We start from the raw sequence: 17,640 nt of genomic DNA on the forward strand, positions 1-17,640 counted from the left end.
GTTCATTGGTCTGGTGAAAAAGAGGAAAACTGCACAGGACGAGAAGCTATTAGGAAAGTAAAAACTGCATGCATTTGAGTTGGCTTCGTTTTCAGCTAAAACAGAGAAATCCTCGTTACGAGGGAACCATGAGTTCGCTCACGGTTGAAGGCCACAAGCTGCTTGCTTTGTGTCGCGACATCTAGTTGAGAGTCCCCGACACAGCTCCGACCTTGGTGGTGGCAGTTCCTGCAGCACTCTTCAAGTAGCACACAGGCTGACCGGGGTTGTTGTTGATGTACGTGTACGCCTTGCACCCGGCCGTGCTAGCGCAGGTATCGCAGCAAAGCGATGGGAGGCTCACGTAGACAGTCTTAATGTCATTTCCGTAGTAATCCTTGTCAGTGAGTTGCTTGGAGCATTTCGCTGGTGGTTGGATGCACTGGTAAAAAGTGTCGTTCCACGGCTGGCAATAGTAGCCGCTCGGGCAGCACGTAGCTCCGTTACTGGAACCACAGGTGCCGTATGGTGCCGTGGTGCAGGTCGGCGATGATGGCGTTGGCGTCGGCGCCGGGGTCGGGGTCGTTGACGATCCCGTCAAGATACCCGAGACTGCTCCAACGGAGGGTGTTCTGGTTCCGGTTCCGCTCTTCAGATAGCATGCCGGTTGACCCGGATTGCTATTCACGAAAGTGTAAGCCTTGCAACCAGCAGTCTGGCTGCAGCGCGTGCAACACTCACCGGGCTGAATGCCGTAGATGGTCGTGATGTCGTTCCCGTAGAAGTCGACGTTCGGGAACTGCTGCGTGCACTTGGCGGGGAGATTGAGGCATTGGTAATAGTTGGTATTCCAAGGTTGGCAGTACTGCGAACTCTGGCAACAGCTCGCTCCGGCGGCATCGGAGCCACAGTTTCCGAAAGAGGGAGTCGAGCACGCACCGGAGGCGACAGCAGCGAGACCAGCGAAGGCGACGGTAATGCGAGCGAGCATTGTCTTAAGCAACTCTTGGATGGAGAGTGGAGAGGAGGTCGGTTTGATGCGTACGAGGCAAAACAGGAAGTGATCTGCCAAGTGAAGTGGCCTTCGACTACGAGCATTAATGGCCATCGTGAGCTTCATGCGGCTGCTGATCCAACCAGCTTCAACGCGTCATCACCACGGTACAGTTTTGCTGAATGTATCCACTGACAGCAAAATGGATGCAAAGGATTCCGCTGTTGGAGTTTCCGAAAAATTGAAATGGATATTCCGGTGTCGAAGTAGTACTTCAAATAACCAACAGAAATGTAGGCAAGATCGACTCGGCTTAGGATGACAACGGACCTTGATTTCTGAGTCAGGTACCCTGAGTCAATAGGGAGCTTCGAAGTTCGTGCTGAAGTTTATTATGCTGAAAAATTGAGCATGGCGATTGCAATGGCTGGAGCGGCTGCCACAAGCTTTTAGACGGGGCGTGGTTGTTGCCAACCCAACTGCGGTCGATAAAAACGGTGGAGAAACAATACGTAGGGAGTACGGTATTATTCGTCCAGCGTCCAAGTAGCAGATGCCTCCTTGGTCACACATCAGGTCGTTTGGTGACAAGAACCAGCTTGGAGGACCCCCACTAGCACAAAATCAGAAGGTCACCACCGACATCCTGCTCCTCTCATAGTGGACTAAGCCGTGCTTCAGCAAAGTCAGTAGCTCCATCTTCTGCGTCTCGTCCCCCATGGCTTCAACCAGCCGCTCCTCGTCGTCTAGATCTTCCTGACAAACTTGCAAGCGTTCTCGACGCTCGAGTTCTAGCTGATCTCTCCATTGTTGGATCTCGTCGTCACCTCAATGCCCAATACTCTCACGTACGACTCGACAACATGACCGACGCAGGGTAGAAATTCTACCCTTGAATGCCCACGACCCGTCCTGTACAACACGCGCGTCTCGTCTCGTAAGTGCTCAGCTCACCGGATAGATTCAAACCGCGACGACAAGTGCTGAATGACGCCACGAAGTCATTGCGCAAGCCACCAAGTAGTCACCGAGGCGATTTGGCGTTCTTTATACGTTGGGCGGGTGGTTGCCTCGTTGCCACGGCTTAATGGGCCCGCGTACTCGACCTTCTTTATAACGCCCCTTTTAGTCTTCACTTTGTATTACCACCGGCTGTTCGCTTCAGCAAATGTGAACAGAGGACGTCGTACGAGGGAGCCACCAGAGGTGAAGACAGGAGGAGGCGTGTCTGCGTCGAGCAACAATATGGGCAGATATGAACCACCCTCATGTGGCAAAGATGCTGGATGCGTGTCATATCGGTAAGAAGCCATTCGTCGCTCACAAACCAGCGGAACCTCTCGTTTCGAATCGAGCAAACGCTCAGTCTTGGGAACCTCTGCCTGGAGGGCTCTGGGACTGCAATATCTCCACGAACGCGAGCTCGGATACTAGAACTTTAATAACAAGAGGCTGTAGCTCGGCACCTTGTCACAACTAGTGGAGTGCTAAGTGGACTGAACTTGTAAAAGAGAAGTATCGGCCTCGTTGCAACGGGGCGAATCAAATAGTTTGAACATGCGGGACTTGGCTGCAACACTCTCACAGAATGACAACGACGACGGGGGGGGGGGGGGAGAATTGATCGCGTAGTGGTGAGCTTGTTCGTTGCCGCTCACTTCTTAAACTTTTTCGCCGACCAAACGACTTTCATCAGGTAAAAATGACCAAGTACCAGGTACCGGGGTCTTGGATGTCGTAGTTGGTAAACTACCGTGCGCACCGATCTAGAAACGGGAGACATTGGTAGTAGTTCGAGTTCCAGGGCTTGCTGTCCTGGCAACAGTATGTGATCATAATCTCGCTGGTTATTCTCTGCGGCAGAACCTAGCATAACGAAAAACAGCTATAATAGTAAAGCGAACAACCCACTGGAGTCTAAGCAGGCACCAACACGAAAGAGTTTTGGCAACGACTAGAGTCTTGCAGGCTTGCAAGCAGCAACCTTCACAGTAGAGTTCGGTGAAACAGCTGGAGCACCAGAACCTTTGCCGGTGTCGTATCAAACGACACCATACGACACCGGCACAGGTTCTAGTGCTCCAGTTGTTCCGCCATTTGTTGGCTTTGGGCGGTGTCGGTGCCTCGCACGTACCTGCTTCACCTCTGTATTTTGATGTAGAAGCCGGATTTTTAAGTCGGTTCTAAATTTCCAAGGTCTACTGACCTCCCGTATTCAATATCAAAAGGACACATGGTACCAGGTGCTCCATTTTGCGTCGTGGCCCCACAAGCTCACTCGTGGTTTTTCCTCCAAGTCCAAGCACTACTTGCCTACCACCTATCGATATAATAATGCGAGTGCTCACCGTTGCTGCTACCGCAATCGCTGTGGTTGTTGGAAAGTCTGACGCCGCATGCCCCAACACAAACCTCGGCAGATGTGGCGACGCCTCCAACCCTGAATGCTGCCCTGAGGGGAACTACTGCATGCCGTGGGCGGCCAACAACTATCAGTGCCTGCCTGCTCCCGCCCAGTGTTCTCGCCAGTTCACAGGCTACGATTTCTACGGTGGTGACATCAAGACGGTGTATGGTCTGCAACCGGGAGAATGTTGCGCAACGTGCCTGGCAACCAGCGGTTGCTTGGCGTACACTTTCATCAACGAAAACCAGGGTACAACTGCTTGCTTTCTCAAGGCGGGAATGGGACAGCCGAGGAAAGTTGTTGGTGCCATGTCGGCTGTCCTCGACAGCTACACAAGTGACCAGGACCACACCCCGAAGCGCCGTCTGCAAGGCGACAGCCCTCGCGTTGAGCTTCCGGGACTCTAGACAGTCGAAAGCTAAAGTAAGACCGAGACTCCTAACACTTAAAGTGTACACTGTGATTTTTCTGCGTTTGAAATATGTTGCGGCCAGGAAAAGCCTGGTCCGAACTCTGCAACCTTTACAAGCCAGCCATTGTCTTTTCGTGGCACGCTGTTCACGACTATAGTATGGTAGCCATGACGCATTTTGTTCGCATAAGCCATGTAAACAATGTCATAAGAACATGGCAATCTTTAGTGCGCATTCCATTAAATCGAAAATGAGTCGTTTGGAATGAGACCCATGAGGCGAAATAACCTTCGATCTGTACGCTCTTCTTCGCGACTGGAATCCTGATAGCTGTCACTGGGTTGGCTGACGCTATCTCGGGTTTTATCCGTACAACACAGAAGCTGAGCCTCAAACTTCTGGTTGGCATCCTCGACGAGAGCGTTGAGCAGTGAAGCCACAGCAGACGCTGCGTCGAACTGACGGCTTTCCATTAAAACTTGAGCTTCAATGTTTCCCACCATTTCCACAGTCGCTAGATTATCCACTTCGACTTGCACTCGTTCATTCCGCGAGTCTCGCAAAATCATTGAAAAGCGGCGATATCTCCAGCCACACGAGGCATCAACAGTGCTACCTCGACGAGTTTTGCATTTATTTGCACAAGCTCCAAAGCGAGTTTGGGCGGCGTTGTTTCGAGTAGAAATTTCCGGTAAAGCTTGATCACACCCGGTACAGTATCGCTCCGCTAATTGCGGTGCAAAGCTCGGCAAGACATGTGACTCATGTCCAAAATGGCGACCCAAACAAACCTGTTCTACACGGATATTTTCCAACGTGGCCAGTCCTTCAAACGTGCATCCTTCTAGCTCTTCTAGCGTCGCAAATGTAACTGGTGCACTAGCTTTCATTTGTAAGTTTTCTGCTTGGAAAGGTGCTCCCGAACATGACATTTGCTTCTCTAATTCGACCGACTCAAGGTCGTCTGGTTCCAAGAATCGGAACACCGAATGAGGCGTAGTATTCGCCAGCAGCCGGTTGGATAGCGCCTGAAGACTCACCACAATCCCATCAATTTCAATAGCACCGTGGTGTTCCAGTAATCGCGCAACAAATCGTTTATCAGCATGCTGATCCCAAAGGTTCACAGTCATGACATCTCTCGGCGAGTCATACATGATCAGTTCGCACAGCAGTACGCCATCCAGCTCCGAGGCAACAAGTCCTTCCCTTCCAGTCGATGCCATTGTATTATCTGTCCGAGGTCGCAGTTTGCAAACAACCGACACGACCATATTCTCCCTTAAATCCTTGATCATCGACCTGTTCTTCCTCCTCTTCGATGTCGTTTCTTCATCTACTACAAACTCTCGACAATGCTGCTTGTACCATTCGATCATTGGATATAGATCCTTTAGCGGAACATCCTGTGTACTGAAGTACCGGTCTTTCCGATACAACAACTGGACTGTAGACGACGTCGCAAATTCATCATTGCGCAGGATGAATTGCGCTTCCACATTGCCCCGATAGGATTTAATGCGGCAAAAAGAGAAGAGAACAATGTCCCCGACTCGGAGTACAGCGTCGGCGCTTAATAGCTGCATGGGGCCTGAGTCTTCGTTGGACGCTGGATGTATCAATGTGGGCGGGGCCTCTCCCCAACAAGTTATCTTGAAGAACTGACGACTGGCGTCGCCCACATGCAAGACATGACACGCCTGAACGCGCTGACGTCCCACCAGCACTCTCTTGCCTGTTGCAATCTGCTGCACGGCCGCAATAAAATGCACGCTCTCACCAACATGCGTCGCAGCCGTGTCCAGCGAGATGGTGGTCATTATCCGTGATATCGCTTCCTGATAAGTTGAATGTCCCTGTTGAAGTTATTCGGTTTCAGCCAATCAAATATTGAAAGAAAAGATATGGCCTTCGACCAATCACGAGCTGCGTGTTTCTGATTCCGTCACTTCAATTCCCCCACTCCAACGATGATGAGTAAGCTCCGCGCGGAAGCCGACGCAGCCTCGCCGCTTCAGGTGGCTGTTGACCTCGTGTACACTACCGACGCCTCGTGTCGCTCGGTTAGGGAGCTGCCGAGCTCGAGCGATGCACTGGCGACGCGTCTGATGCCCGCGAACGCGGGATTTCGAGGAAATTTGCAGCTGTCCAAAGCAGCCAGTGGTGACGGCTGTGCGCTGTATCTGACGGTGAAGGGCGCGGTATCAGCTACCTCCACCGATTTCCAAAACGGCTTCGATGTGACACGTAGTGTGCACCAGCAGCTGACGGAGCTACTGAGCGCCAAGTGGATTGAGAATGTTAATCTTGCTCGAGCGGCTGTAGCACTTGACGGCGACAAGCTTCTAGCCGTCTCTTTGACGGCCGAAGACGCGAATGCGACACCGGAGAGCATGCTGACTGTGCAACAAGGAGCGTGTACTGAGCTGCTGAACGCTTTAAAAAGAAAAGATGACGTCGATCTTCTGCCCAGACAGGTGGAGACTAGTCCGCTGGACGTCATTAAGCAGACGGATGCAGATGAAGCTGCGAGCTGTGCCGTAAGCTTAGATGTGGCGGGGTATACCCCACGTTTCAGCTCGGACGCCGAGGCGTTCCAGCTACTCAAGGCGGTGGACGAAAAGATGGAGAGCTTCTTCACTGGCCAACCCAGTGCGACACTCACCAGTGCCAATGTGCGACTACATGTGGCGTCAGTTGTAGCGCAAAATGTGTCAATGGAGATGGAGAGTGAGAACGTGTCGAGCCTTAAGTTCAATGCTCCATCGTATGAGGAGGCGCTGGGCATTTTTGCCCTCGTTGCGGTCCTTGTGGCCATGATGATGGGCGTCGTCGTTCAGAAGAAGCGTAACGACCAGCGCAGCCGTGAGCGCTATGACCGTGCTAACCGCGCCGCGCAAATCCGTCGTGTATCCATTCGTATGAGTCAGTATGATCAAGAGAACCAGGAGTACGAAGGCGAAGAAGACAATCTGCTGTGAGCATCGCACCCATTCGTCGCTTGGCAATTACGAGGAACCAAGAATGTGCAGCGCAACAAACAAAACAAAAACTTTATGAATCTGACGGCTCGCACAACCAAATTGAGTCGAGTGTCGTCAATGTTGGATTCTAATAAGCAGCAACGGTGTTAACCGGTATTTTTTTTTTGAAGTTAGTGAACGCTATCGTCTTGTTCAGTTCATGTACTTAGCACGCACTAATTTCAATCATTGCGTGCAGAGTTAACATTAATAGTAACCATTTCGGCTGCCAAGACTGTTTCTTGACCTTCTTCCTCGGGGGTGAGCAGGCTGTGCTTAGTTGCTCCGGTGATGGTGGGGCTGACGCTGACGCTGTCACTTGAGTGGTCAACGTGAATTGTCTTTGTGACGACTCCAGACTGGGACACCTTTGTGTGATGGATGACGCTCGAAACTCCTCCCAAGGGCGCTTTACATGCTACAACCTCGCACTTGTATTCATCTGCTCCTTCCTCGGATGCCTTCGTCACGATGCTGGTCACGTTATTGTTCGTTGAGTTTCCGCTCACCACTAGACACGCCTGACCATTTTTAATCATATCCCAGTATTTTTCTCGAAGCTGTTAAAATGGCGACAGACACGTTAGATTACAATTCAAGAGTTCATCAGTGCTAAGTACGCACCTGCTCTGGGATATTATTCGGTCCATCGTTGTTGGAGTCGCCTATTACCGTCGGAGAAAGAGAGTGGCCTGAAAAGACCACGGTGCCACGAGCACACAGTTTTCCGTTCTCCAGCTCCTTTTTCATCCATTCTGGGCAGAACAGTTAGATTCGGTTCAATGTACAATTCATGGTGGAAGCCACAATGCAATCCTGCTGACCTGTCTGTGCTGGTATTTCTTCTTCGAAGTCCTGTGCGTGACATAGCATTGCAGTGTTGATGACGATGCACTTAATACCCCCGAACCTAAATCGTGAAATGATCGGTTAGTGTCGTAACATTCCTTACAGAATCCGGGGTTCGATCTACCAAAAGCTGAAGCGGGAATCACCAAAGCGTTCTTGGTACTTCGCCAGTTCGTCTTTACTGTCAAACTCATCGGAACCTGCTGCAAAAACCTGACAAAGGTCAAGTTAATTAGCGCTAAGCTTAACCATATAGTTACGAAGTAGTGACCAAGAGACACCAAATACATACCAGACGGATTTGCGGCTTGATTTGATTCAGCAGCTCCTGGAAAGCTACGACTTGAGCAGTGTAGAATTCTTGACTTGGCTTAGCGTTAACAAAGTCTCCGCAAATCACAACGAAGGCTGGTTGTTGGTAGTTCAGAACTTTTACAGCTTCGAGGAATGTTGCGGATTCGGTCTCCCATACAGAGCCACCCCTGTTATCTGCTTCAGTCAAGGCAGCGGCATGTCCAAGTTTGGGTCCTGAGAGCTATAAAAAATCGGAAAACCAAGATGCATCCGACGGTGTTACTGGCACTTATGTCAACAAAATTTTCGTATCAGAACCAACCTGCATGAAGGAGAAGGTGTCACTCCATTGATTTTGAAGATCATGGGTAAGTCCTACGTATCCTTGGTTGCGGGCGTACAAGCACCTACCACGGCTGACCGAGCTAAAGAAGCGAGGGTATAGCCCTGTATTTGATCTAGTGGGTTAGTAACCTGCTTCCGAATGAGATTTAAAGTGCACTTACCCGGCAAATGCAGGATGTGCTTGCGGCGAAGAACATGCATCAAGATACTTGTGTCTCGTGACGAAAGTGCTTTGATTTGCTCTTGTAAGATGTCTCCGTCGAAGGTCAAAGAGTCTTGTGTATTACGAGCTTTCTCCATGGCAGCAAGGTTTTTCACGAGCGGGAATAGCTTTGGTCCACAAAAGTGGGAAGCAGGCTGTTGTGCTTGCACGTGGTTGTCAAAGTCGATGTCCTTGAAAAAAGGGTGTGCTGTACAAACAAACGGCATTCCACCCGTTAGAAGACAGTCTTCATGTCGAGCAGTGTTTAAATTACCTTTGACTGCACTCATAGCATTGCTTTCAGTGCCTCCTAGGCGGTCTGTGGGGACTTTTTGCAGCAGTTTGCTAATCAAATCCTTGGCGTCGTTAGAGAGGTAGTCTGGCAAGTAATAGCTTCCATCTTGAACACGGAGGAATGTGAGGTACGCGCTCCCGCCACTAAACGGTGTTTCTCCTGTCAGAATCTGATAAACGATGCAACCGAACGCCCACATGTCGCTAGCATAGGTAGGTTCCTTGTTGTCAATCGTCTCTGGAGGCATATATTCTGGCGTGCCAACGAAATTTGGTCCGTTCAGTTTGTTGTCAGCCAGGTTCTTGGCTGTTCCAAAGTCAATGAGCTTCAGGTGGCCACCCGTATCCTTACAAACCACCATGTTTTCTGGCTTCAGATCGCGATGAAGCATTTGGTTTGAGTGCATGTACTCGACGGCGTTCACGACATCAGCCAAGTAGAAGCGCGCGAGATCCTCATCCAGTCCGACTTGTCGGCCTTCGTGCAGTAAATGGCTGAGCAGCTCGCCACCGTTCAACAGCTCTAGCAGAAAATATAAATTGTTGTCATCCTGAAATGTCTGGTACAGGCGAATGATGTTCGGGTGGCGCAGGTGGTTGAGTGCCTCCTTCTCCATGTTGATCTCATTGAAGATGTTTTGGTGACGAAGGCGCAATCGTTTGATGCGCTGCTTCTCGATGACTTTCAAAGCAAACCTTTCTCCTGTCGCAGTGTGTGTGGCTTCCAGGATACGCGAAAAGTTGCCCTCGCCCAGTGATTTACCCTGCGCAAACTCTTCGATTTTCGGCTTGTCGGTCGCGTCCTTCGCTGCAACAACACAACAAATAATTATCATATCATGTAGAAATAACAGTCCTAGTTTAGGTGCTGTGTGGAGCGATCAAAAGATACAAATGGGTGAGCATGGGCGTACGGCTAATCGTCATGGTGGCGTCGTCTCGGTGCCTTGGTTCGTTTTTTGGCAACTGAATTCGAAGCCGGTGGCGCTTCAACCATTTCTAAATGGCCTTTAGAAATGAATGGAGAGACTAATGTTGCACCTGGTGTTGGCCACTCCAAGTTCGGTGGCTACTAATAGAAACCCTTTTATATGCGTTACGTAAGGCTGTGGGGGGAGACGGAAAATAACTCAACAACCGACGAGCGCAGTGAGAGAACTCCGAGCCGCCGCCTTGCCATCTCACGCTTCTAGCTCTCATCAGAAAGCAGCCACCTATCCCAAAGCCTCCGTTTGTGCAGGTACAGCGTGCGTTCCTGTCAATTCCGTGCTCCTTGCCCTCTGGTTGCTGCAGCGACATCAGAGGATACCTTTTTCTCTCTGTCGACGACTCGTCCGGACTCTTTTTTTCCACCCTCTTTTGCGCCGTCAGCACTCAGAGTATCTGCTCAACGCGCACATTGGGATAAGACAAGTGGCCGGGCGGACCATAGGCAGCCGGGGCGGTAGCGACTGGAGAAATAGCTTATCAAAATCCTTGTACTGACTGATGCGGTGGGGTTTCTGCTTGGTAATAACGACAGATCTGTAGCTCTTCAGCATAATGGCTCGTCATGAAAACCCTTTCGACATGCAGATCAAGCTGCTGATGATCGGCGACAGTGGTGCGTGCAGAGATAAAGAAAAAAATGCTTAGCTGAGACGGTGGGTCGTTGACGATCGTTTGTTGGGTTGAAACCTTAGGTGTGGGCAAGACGTGCTTGCTGCTGCGCTACGCTAATGACTCGTTCTCTCCGACGTTTATCACAACCATCGGCATCGACTTCAAGATCAAGAACATAGAGCTGGACAACAAGAAGGTCAAGTTGCAGATCTGGGACACAGCCGGCCAGGAGCGCTTCCGCACCATTACGACGTCGTACTTCCGCGGTGCACAGGGTATTTTATTGGTGTATGACGTCACAGACCGCGCATCATTCCAGAGCATTCGCAACTGGGTGGGCCAGATCCAGCAACACGCCGACGTGCATGTGAACAAGATCCTCATTGGCAACAAGTGTGATATGACGGACGACAAGGTCGTAAGCACGGAGGAGGGTCAGGCATTAGCGGACGAGTACGGAGTCAAGTTCTTTGAGACAAGTGCGAAGAACAATATCAACGTGGAAGGCGGCTTCATCGAGATCGCGCGTGAAGTGAAGAACAGGCTCATGGAAGAGGGCGGACCGCACAAGAAGGACAGCGTCAACCTCAACGCAAAACCAGCACCCGTGAAGAAAAGCTGTTGCTAAGCCTCACAGTCAGTTTGCTTGGGTTCAGTGGCGTCGCAGCTTGATAACGCTCGCTCGCTGCTCCTCCACATATGCATTCTGCCTTACTATAGCTACAACTTCTACTCATATACTTTTTTCATCAATTATGTTGTACAGCTTTGCATGGTGTCCTGTGTTTCTTAAACGCATTTAATGGCGCTCATACGAGCTCTAATCTGTCTGGCGCTCCCACACACGTACTGAGTTGTCAATGGATGCAGTTAGAGCAATTTTACCATCGTAACTAAAACTGCAGTCGAAGACCTCAGCATCGTGACCGCGTAGTACTTGTAGACACTCTCCGGAGAAAGCGTTCCAGACACGAGCTGTTCCGTCGGTACTTGCTGTGAGAACTTGAAGTCCCTGCATGCTAAAGCAGATCTTATTAACTGCATTTTGGTGACCAGACAGCACGCATCGCCTGGTTCCCGTGAGAGTGTCATATATGAAAGCGTTGCCATCAGTGCCGCAGGACACCACTAATGCTCCAGTTGCATTGAATGTGGCGTGGGTTACTTCATGCCCTTGATGATCCTCCCAGTCATAGAGACACTTGCCTGTCCGTGCATCCCACAACTTGCACGTCCCGTCGGAAGACGACGATAGTAAAGTATTAGCTTGGTAGTCGAATGAGACGCTTAATATGTCGGCGTCGTGATGCTCGATACAGCGAAAACAGCTACCATAACGAGTGTCCCAAAGTCTCACCGTGGAGTCACAAGAGCCTGTGGCAATGAGCTTTTTATCATCCGAATCAAATGCCAAGCAGGACACTTCTGCAGAATGACTTGATAACATTAGCTGAGGGCTTTCGGTCGGGACATCCCAAACAACAGCAGTGCCATCAACCGAGTGACTACCAAAGCATTCACTGTTGCTGGACCCTGGCGCAAACACAACGCCCACGACCTCTCCAGCATGAGCGCGATAGACTCCAATGGATGTTTTTGTTTGTACATCCCATAAGCGGCAAGTCTTGTCGAATGACCCAGACAGCAATCGCGTGGCATGAGGTTTGTTGAAAGCTAAGTTAAACACAACTCCGTCATGGCCTACCAACGTGGCAACTTCTTTCTCGCAGTGTTTGTTATGAAGTGACGACATCGTGGGCGGACATGGCGGGTCAAAAGGCCGCAATAATCGGATAGTCTTGTCGTAGCTACTAGTGGCTACTAGTTTGGCGCTCTTGCTACAGGCCATGTTGGTCATCGGTAGTTGATGAGGTCGCAACGTGGAATGCTGCCGGAATGCACTGCCTTGTTGGTGACCTGCGTGCACAAGGTGCTTGTCCAAGAGTCGGTGAAGAAGTTCCTTAATCTTGGACAGGGTTGCCCTCGTAAGCAATCGCTCTTTATCCACAAGCTGTTGAGCCAACAGTGCAATGTTGGACTCCGCATTAAGGTGGGGTAAGTCGATGGTCTTGAGATTTATCTGGCCATTGGAGTGGACATATTCCAAACGCAATGCTGGCGGGTAGTATCTCAGAGGAGCTGCATGGGTCGCTACGGTAGCTCATACGTGTCAGCCCCCGACGAGTCGCTTGAGACGGAAGCTCCATTCATTGGAGCCTACAAACCGTAAGTCAAGCGCCCAAATTCGGAAAAGGTACCCCCTCGAAAGTGATATGGGTCCCCTTACCGCAATGATTACTCCCGTCACGTGGCATCCTCTCAGAATGTATAATATATATCATGCTTCAAAATTCAATTGAATCCAGCCGCAACTTCGTTCGTACTATGAGCGAGGCGTCGTCTTCTCCGCGCTCCGTTAGCTCCATTGCGCCCACATCTGCCTCTGGGTCGCGGAGCAACAGACACCATGGAAACCAGGCATTTGCTAACATCTCTGCGATGGATCTACTGCAAAGTACGCGCTCACAGCATCAACCTTCTTCTGTCTAACAAGATTTTGAAAAAAGTCATTACAACCTCGTCTCATTTTTGTGTCTGCAGCGCTACCGCTCACCGCCGCCGGTCGTCCCGCGCTCTTCGGCAACGAGGTGGAGATTTACAGCGAGGAGCACATCGGTCTGTATGACCGCACTTTCAAGACGCCGCACTTGCACGGCCGCTGCTCGGTCACCACACACCGCCTTTTCTACATGGACGAGACAAGTTCTCCACCCGTGGCGTTTTTCGTGCCGCTGGAGTGGATCACACGCATTACGAAGGAGGCAGGCTTCTTGCAACGCTCCGCTAAAGTGCGGGTGGACTTGACAGCGCGCACACAGCCACAAGCTACGTCGTTCTTGAAGTTGTCGTTTAAAGATGGAGGACGAGACGACTTTTTCAGTCCCTTAGAAGCCTCGTTGAAGCGGAAAGCTTGGAAAGATATGCAACCAAGTCATTTGGCTGATAGACGACTGGTAAAGCGGCAGTTCAACGCTGCGGATGCAGGGATTGCTGGCATTATGCGTCGCCAACAGGAGGCACAGAAAGAGACAACGGAATTGGCCGCCACAGCGTTCTCTGACTTGGCTAACCTGATGCTTAAGGCTAGAGATATGGTAAGTCTGATTGAACGGTATGTGGACGCCCAGAAAGGCGTGGAAACGAATGGAGAAGACGGAAATACGACGTCTAGGGAGGACGATATCAACAAGCTCAGCTCGTTGATGCTGGATATGGGTATCACCAGTCCAGTGACGCGAGAGAACTCAGGTGGAGCGTACTACGAACAACTTGCACGGCAACTTGCAGAGTATCTTAGCGATCATATGCCGAAGCATGGAGGGATCATGACTCTGTCGGACATCTACTGTATGTTCAATCGAGCACGCGGTGTAGAGCTGGTGTCTCCGGATGATCTGTATCATGCAGCACTGCTGCAAAGAAAGCTGAAACTCGGGTACAGTGTGCGCAAGTTCCCTGGTGGACTGATCGTGCTGCAAACAGACTCACATCGCGAAGACAAAGTGGCTGATCGCCTCGCCAAGATGGCACAGAAGTCCAGTTCCGGCTACATCACTTCAACTGACGTGTCCGTGGAGATGCATACGTCCTTCCCGTTAGCTTGGGAATACCTGAAGGTAAGGAGAATAACAGAGCGCGGCTTACAGGGGTTTGTAACGAGACTGACCCGATGTGGTGGTGCTTTCCGCTTACAGGTAGCAGAAGAGCTGGGGAAACTCTGTCGAGATGAAACATTTGAGGAAACCAACTTCTATCCCAACAACTTTGAACAGTTTGTGCAAGATACAAAGGTAGAGTAGCCAACGACGTAACTTTTTTGTTGGGGATAATGTCTGGATATCAGTAGAGATGGAAGATGCTTGCTAGATTAACATGTGGAAGATAGACGTGGCGAAGTATGCTGTAACTTCGAGCTTTCTGTTGCTGTTTCTGTGAGCTCATGCTTCAATGTTCCGTCTGGTTCTCGTGCTGCACAGGCTTCATCGCGCGCTGTATATGGATGTACCGCACAGTCTTTAGCACGCCGCCCACCTGGACTTTCGAGCTTTTCGGAATGACAGGCTCTCCATCCGTCACCTTGACCATTTTGGACACACAAACGAGCTCTTCTTCGTCTTCGCTTTGCGTGTTATTCATATCTTCTTCCTGATTGCTCAAGCTTGTGGGGTGCTGTAGCTTACGATCAAGCACTTCTAGCATTCTCGACTCGGAAAGCTGGTCATGAAGTCGTCGCTGAAACACTTTTTTCCGCCTCGGAATCTTGGTGGCCAAAGCTGCATCACTCTCGGGATTCATCTCGAAAGCTCGGACGTTGGAATGTAAAACAAATTTAAAAAGGCGAAACAAACTTAAATCGACTTTTACCACTGGGATAGGAAAGCAACATAGCCGTCCGTCCACAGAGACCGGTAGAAAACCGGTATAGCGTGCATGAGTGGTTTGTTCCTGCGAGATGGATGCGGGGCGACTGAGGCTCGAATGATGGTTCCGGACGCTTTCGGCCGCTGCGTGGTTAGCGCTCTCATTGGGAGACAGCTCCTCGACGACAGCGCCGGGCTGCTGAGACACCGATCGTGCGGGACGCGCGTCTGCAAAAGGAACGCTGAAACGCGCGAAGGAACGTGCGGAGGAGACTCCAGCCGCGCGGAAAACGCGCCTTGCAGAAGAACGTCAGAAGAGAGCAAGAAAATGCGCAGAGGGGACCCCTCTAGTGCGCATAGAACGTCTCGAGAAGGATCGAGCGAGAAGAGCGAAAGTGATAGCTGGGCGCGGGCAAGCAGCTCGAGAAATACTTCTTGCGGAGAGGCGAGCTGGTGACAGGGCTCGTCGAAGTGGCCAGCGCCGTGAAACCGGGGCTGTGGTTAGCGTCGCTATGGAGGACCTGGGAGCTCGAGCTTTGAGTTGTGGAAACTTTTCGGGCGAGAAAATTGCATTTATAGGCTCGTCTTCCTCCCGGCCACACACGGAATCCACAGGCACCTCGACGATGCCAAGAGGCAAGAAACTGTCTGAGAAGGAGATTGGACGGGTAAAAGCGCACGTTAAGGATGGAAAAAGCAAGCGCTGGATACACGAGAGATTGGCCGAAGTCCGAACGCTGCCTGCAACGTATTGAAAGCTCCAAATCGTGCAAAACTCAGCAAACGACTCGGAAGACGACCAAAATCGACCAAGCGCCTGATCCGACAAGTTGTTCGACTCGCTGCCGCAAAACAACTATCGTCTTAAGGTATTTCGGAGGCGGTTGGCTAGGCTCTACGACCCAGTACCGTCCGTAAGATACTAAGCTCGTCTAAAATTGCCAAGTCAATCAAAAAAACGGAAACCGGCTTTGGCCATCAAGCCTCACCACAAGGTGGCTCGGGCGGCCTTTGCCGCTAAATAGCAAGTAAAACGCACATCTGGCGTCGAGTAATCTTTAGTGATGAGAAAAAGTTTAGCTTGGATGGCCCAGATACGTACTTGGTTCCTTTCCTCGAAAACTTTCGTGAAAAACATGGTGTTCGGATGCCTATTTTCAGCAAGATAATGCCTCTATTCACGAATCTAGGTTCACAAAAGCCCAAATTGGGGGCCTTGGAATCAGGAAACGAAAGTGGCCTGCCAAAAGCACCGATTTAAACCCAATTGAGAATGTCTGGGGCCAACTAGCCTGGTCGGTCTACGAAGGAGGACGTCAATTCGACACCAGGGACGAGCTGAAGACTCCGATCAAACGAAGCTGGCCGCAACTCAGCAGAGCTATCTACAAGGTCTCGTCAAAGGTATGCCAACGCGGATGGCGCAAGTAGTTCTCAAAAATGGAAGTGCTATTGATAAATAGAACAACTTCTAGGTGGTGTCCCTATAGATAAGAACACCCCTAAAATGGCAATTTCACTTAAGAATTTGCAATACGTGCATTTTTTAAAAAAGGGTTGCCGTTAGTTGTTAGACATTAGGCAAGCGTTTCTTGGACCAAGCGGCATCATCCCTCGTATTGTGAGTACAGTTTGAAAAATCTAGTGTCCCTATAATTAATAGCAACACTGTATGGAAACACACTACAAACATTATTTTTTATTTCAGGAATCACCTTTGACGTTGCCTTCCTGGAGGGATCCACTTGAAGATAAGCTGTTTTACTTGCTAACAATAAGCGACAACAAGCTAGTTTTCTGTAATTTCATCAGAAACAGGCGTATCAGCTCAATTTTGTTTGGATTTGAGCTCTCCGCGAGGCAAATTAAATCACCTGATACGGGAAAGGAAGATGAGAGGTATCCAGCAGCAAGGCTAGAATTTGAAAAGGTTAGTTATAGAGCACCAGAATCCTCATAAATAAAAATCCGTAATGGCATAATTTATTTCGGCTGATGTATTAATTCCATTATTTATTGAGCCACTTCATCGAATAATTTATCGCGGAGTTTTATTCTCAAAAATAAAAATGCCATATTCGGAGGCCCTGACTGCACCCGCTCTGGGCATGACGTAAGCCGTCGAAAAACACTGTCAGCGGCCATCAAGCGGAGTGTAACGGGGTACGTAGCACTAAGTGTACCCTGGTTACATGAAGTGTGACACTTCACACTTCAGGAGTATGACATGTCATACTCCGGGATATTTGGTACAAGGTACCAAGGTCATTCAAAACCAACCATTGGTTAAATGACATTGCATTTCTATAGGTAACTGATAGTTTGTATTAACCTCAAACTTAACCTACCTATAAATATACTCAGTTTACAATCTACCTTATTTAGGTCACTTCGCTCTCTTTAATTAAAGAGGGGACCTGTGAACTGCCGTTCACTGAGAGTTTGTATACTCTCGGAAGATAACTTCCTCTAGCGCAAGGTGCTGTGTGACCCCGTCACACTTGGTAGCACTTGTAGTCAATCCACGCCATCGCGGGTAGACTACCTGAACCTCCGAAGTTCGTTGCCATGGATAGGAACGACTTCTCCCATATGAACGACTCTCAGTTCGAGTCGGTTCGGAAGATGGCAGGCATCTTCGGGATGGAGGCCCTGCAGAGCCTGGTGGTATCAACACCGGCTGAGCAGCTCGAGCGCGTCAATGCATTCGACGCGTACGAGCAGGGCCTCATCGCGCATGTGCGGGAGAACCTGCAGGCTCCGGCGGCGGAAGCAAACCCGCCTCACCCGAAGCCAATACGGCTGAAGGTAAAGCCG

The 17,640-nt window shown here is 50.3% G+C and overlaps 10 protein-coding genes across 10 annotated transcripts; 5 read left to right on the forward strand and 5 right to left on the reverse strand.

Moving 5' to 3' along the window:
• PITG_03639 (cellulose binding elicitor lectin (CBEL), putative) lies at positions 1-1,030 on the reverse strand (the record flags this gene model as incomplete). Its single annotated transcript, XM_002906650.1, has 1 exon — positions 1-1,030. One exon carries the CDS (start codon positions 968-970, stop codon positions 182-184), a length of 789 nt encoding a protein of 262 aa, XP_002906696.1.
• Positions 1,031-3,266: 2,236 nt separating this feature from the next.
• Positions 3,267-3,841, forward strand: PITG_03640 (cellulose binding elicitor lectin (CBEL), putative; the record flags this gene model as incomplete). The annotated part of the gene is made up of 1 exon (XM_002906651.1): positions 3,267-3,841. One exon carries the CDS (start codon positions 3,308-3,310, stop codon positions 3,785-3,787), a length of 480 nt encoding a protein of 159 aa, XP_002906697.1.
• Positions 3,842-4,032: 191 nt separating this feature from the next.
• On the reverse strand, positions 4,033-5,613 carry PITG_03641 (uncharacterized protein; the record flags this gene model as incomplete). Its single annotated transcript, XM_002906652.1, has 4 exons — positions 4,033-4,672; positions 4,748-4,980; positions 5,065-5,082; positions 5,137-5,613. 4 exons carry the CDS (start codon positions 5,611-5,613, stop codon positions 4,033-4,035), a joined length of 1,368 nt encoding a protein of 455 aa, XP_002906698.1.
• A 148-nt stretch (positions 5,614-5,761) lies between these two features.
• Positions 5,762-6,822, forward strand: PITG_03642 (uncharacterized protein; the record flags this gene model as incomplete). Its single annotated transcript, XM_002906653.1, has 1 exon — positions 5,762-6,822. One exon carries the CDS (start codon positions 5,764-5,766, stop codon positions 6,772-6,774), a length of 1,011 nt encoding a protein of 336 aa, XP_002906699.1.
• Positions 6,823-6,998: 176 nt separating this feature from the next.
• PITG_03643 (3-phosphoinositide-dependent protein kinase, putative) lies at positions 6,999-9,727 on the reverse strand (the record flags this gene model as incomplete). The annotated part of the gene is made up of 10 exons (XM_002906654.1): positions 6,999-7,091; positions 7,167-7,376; positions 7,441-7,571; positions 7,641-7,726; positions 7,790-7,878; positions 7,958-8,200; positions 8,282-8,406; positions 8,466-8,714; positions 8,781-9,608; positions 9,715-9,727. 10 exons carry the CDS (start codon positions 9,725-9,727, stop codon positions 6,999-7,001), a joined length of 2,067 nt encoding a protein of 688 aa, XP_002906700.1.
• Positions 9,728-10,342: 615 nt separating this feature from the next.
• Positions 10,343-11,030, forward strand: PITG_03644 (Rab8 family GTPase, putative; the record flags this gene model as incomplete). The annotated part of the gene is made up of 2 exons (XM_002906655.1): positions 10,343-10,403; positions 10,483-11,030. 2 exons carry the CDS (start codon positions 10,343-10,345, stop codon positions 11,028-11,030), a joined length of 609 nt encoding a protein of 202 aa, XP_002906701.1.
• A 192-nt stretch (positions 11,031-11,222) lies between these two features.
• On the reverse strand, positions 11,223-12,567 carry PITG_03645 (WD domain-containing protein; the record flags this gene model as incomplete). Its single annotated transcript, XM_002906656.1, has 2 exons — positions 11,223-12,517; positions 12,558-12,567. 2 exons carry the CDS (start codon positions 12,565-12,567, stop codon positions 11,223-11,225), a joined length of 1,305 nt encoding a protein of 434 aa, XP_002906702.1.
• A 220-nt stretch (positions 12,568-12,787) lies between these two features.
• On the forward strand, positions 12,788-14,262 carry PITG_03646 (vacuolar protein-sorting-associated protein, putative; the record flags this gene model as incomplete). The annotated part of the gene is made up of 3 exons (XM_002906657.1): positions 12,788-12,917; positions 13,004-14,079; positions 14,158-14,262. 3 exons carry the CDS (start codon positions 12,788-12,790, stop codon positions 14,260-14,262), a joined length of 1,311 nt encoding a protein of 436 aa, XP_002906703.1.
• A 145-nt stretch (positions 14,263-14,407) lies between these two features.
• Positions 14,408-14,758, reverse strand: PITG_03647 (uncharacterized protein; the record flags this gene model as incomplete). The annotated part of the gene is made up of 2 exons (XM_002906658.1): positions 14,408-14,608; positions 14,654-14,758. The coding sequence occupies 2 exons, from the start codon at positions 14,756-14,758 to the stop codon at positions 14,408-14,410; spliced, it is 306 nt and encodes a 101-aa protein (XP_002906704.1).
• Positions 14,759-15,335: 577 nt separating this feature from the next.
• PITG_03648 (uncharacterized protein) lies at positions 15,336-16,254 on the forward strand (the record flags this gene model as incomplete). The annotated part of the gene is made up of 2 exons (XM_002906659.1): positions 15,336-15,491; positions 16,060-16,254. 2 exons carry the CDS (start codon positions 15,336-15,338, stop codon positions 16,252-16,254), a joined length of 351 nt encoding a protein of 116 aa, XP_002906705.1.
• Positions 16,255-17,640: the final 1,386 nt, after the last annotated feature.

Source organism: Phytophthora infestans, genomic scaffold (assembly GCF_000142945.1).
Source record: "Phytophthora infestans T30-4 supercont1.4 genomic scaffold, whole genome shotgun sequence".
NCBI classification, from domain to species: domain Eukaryota; phylum Oomycota; class Peronosporomycetes; order Peronosporales; family Peronosporaceae; genus Phytophthora; species Phytophthora infestans.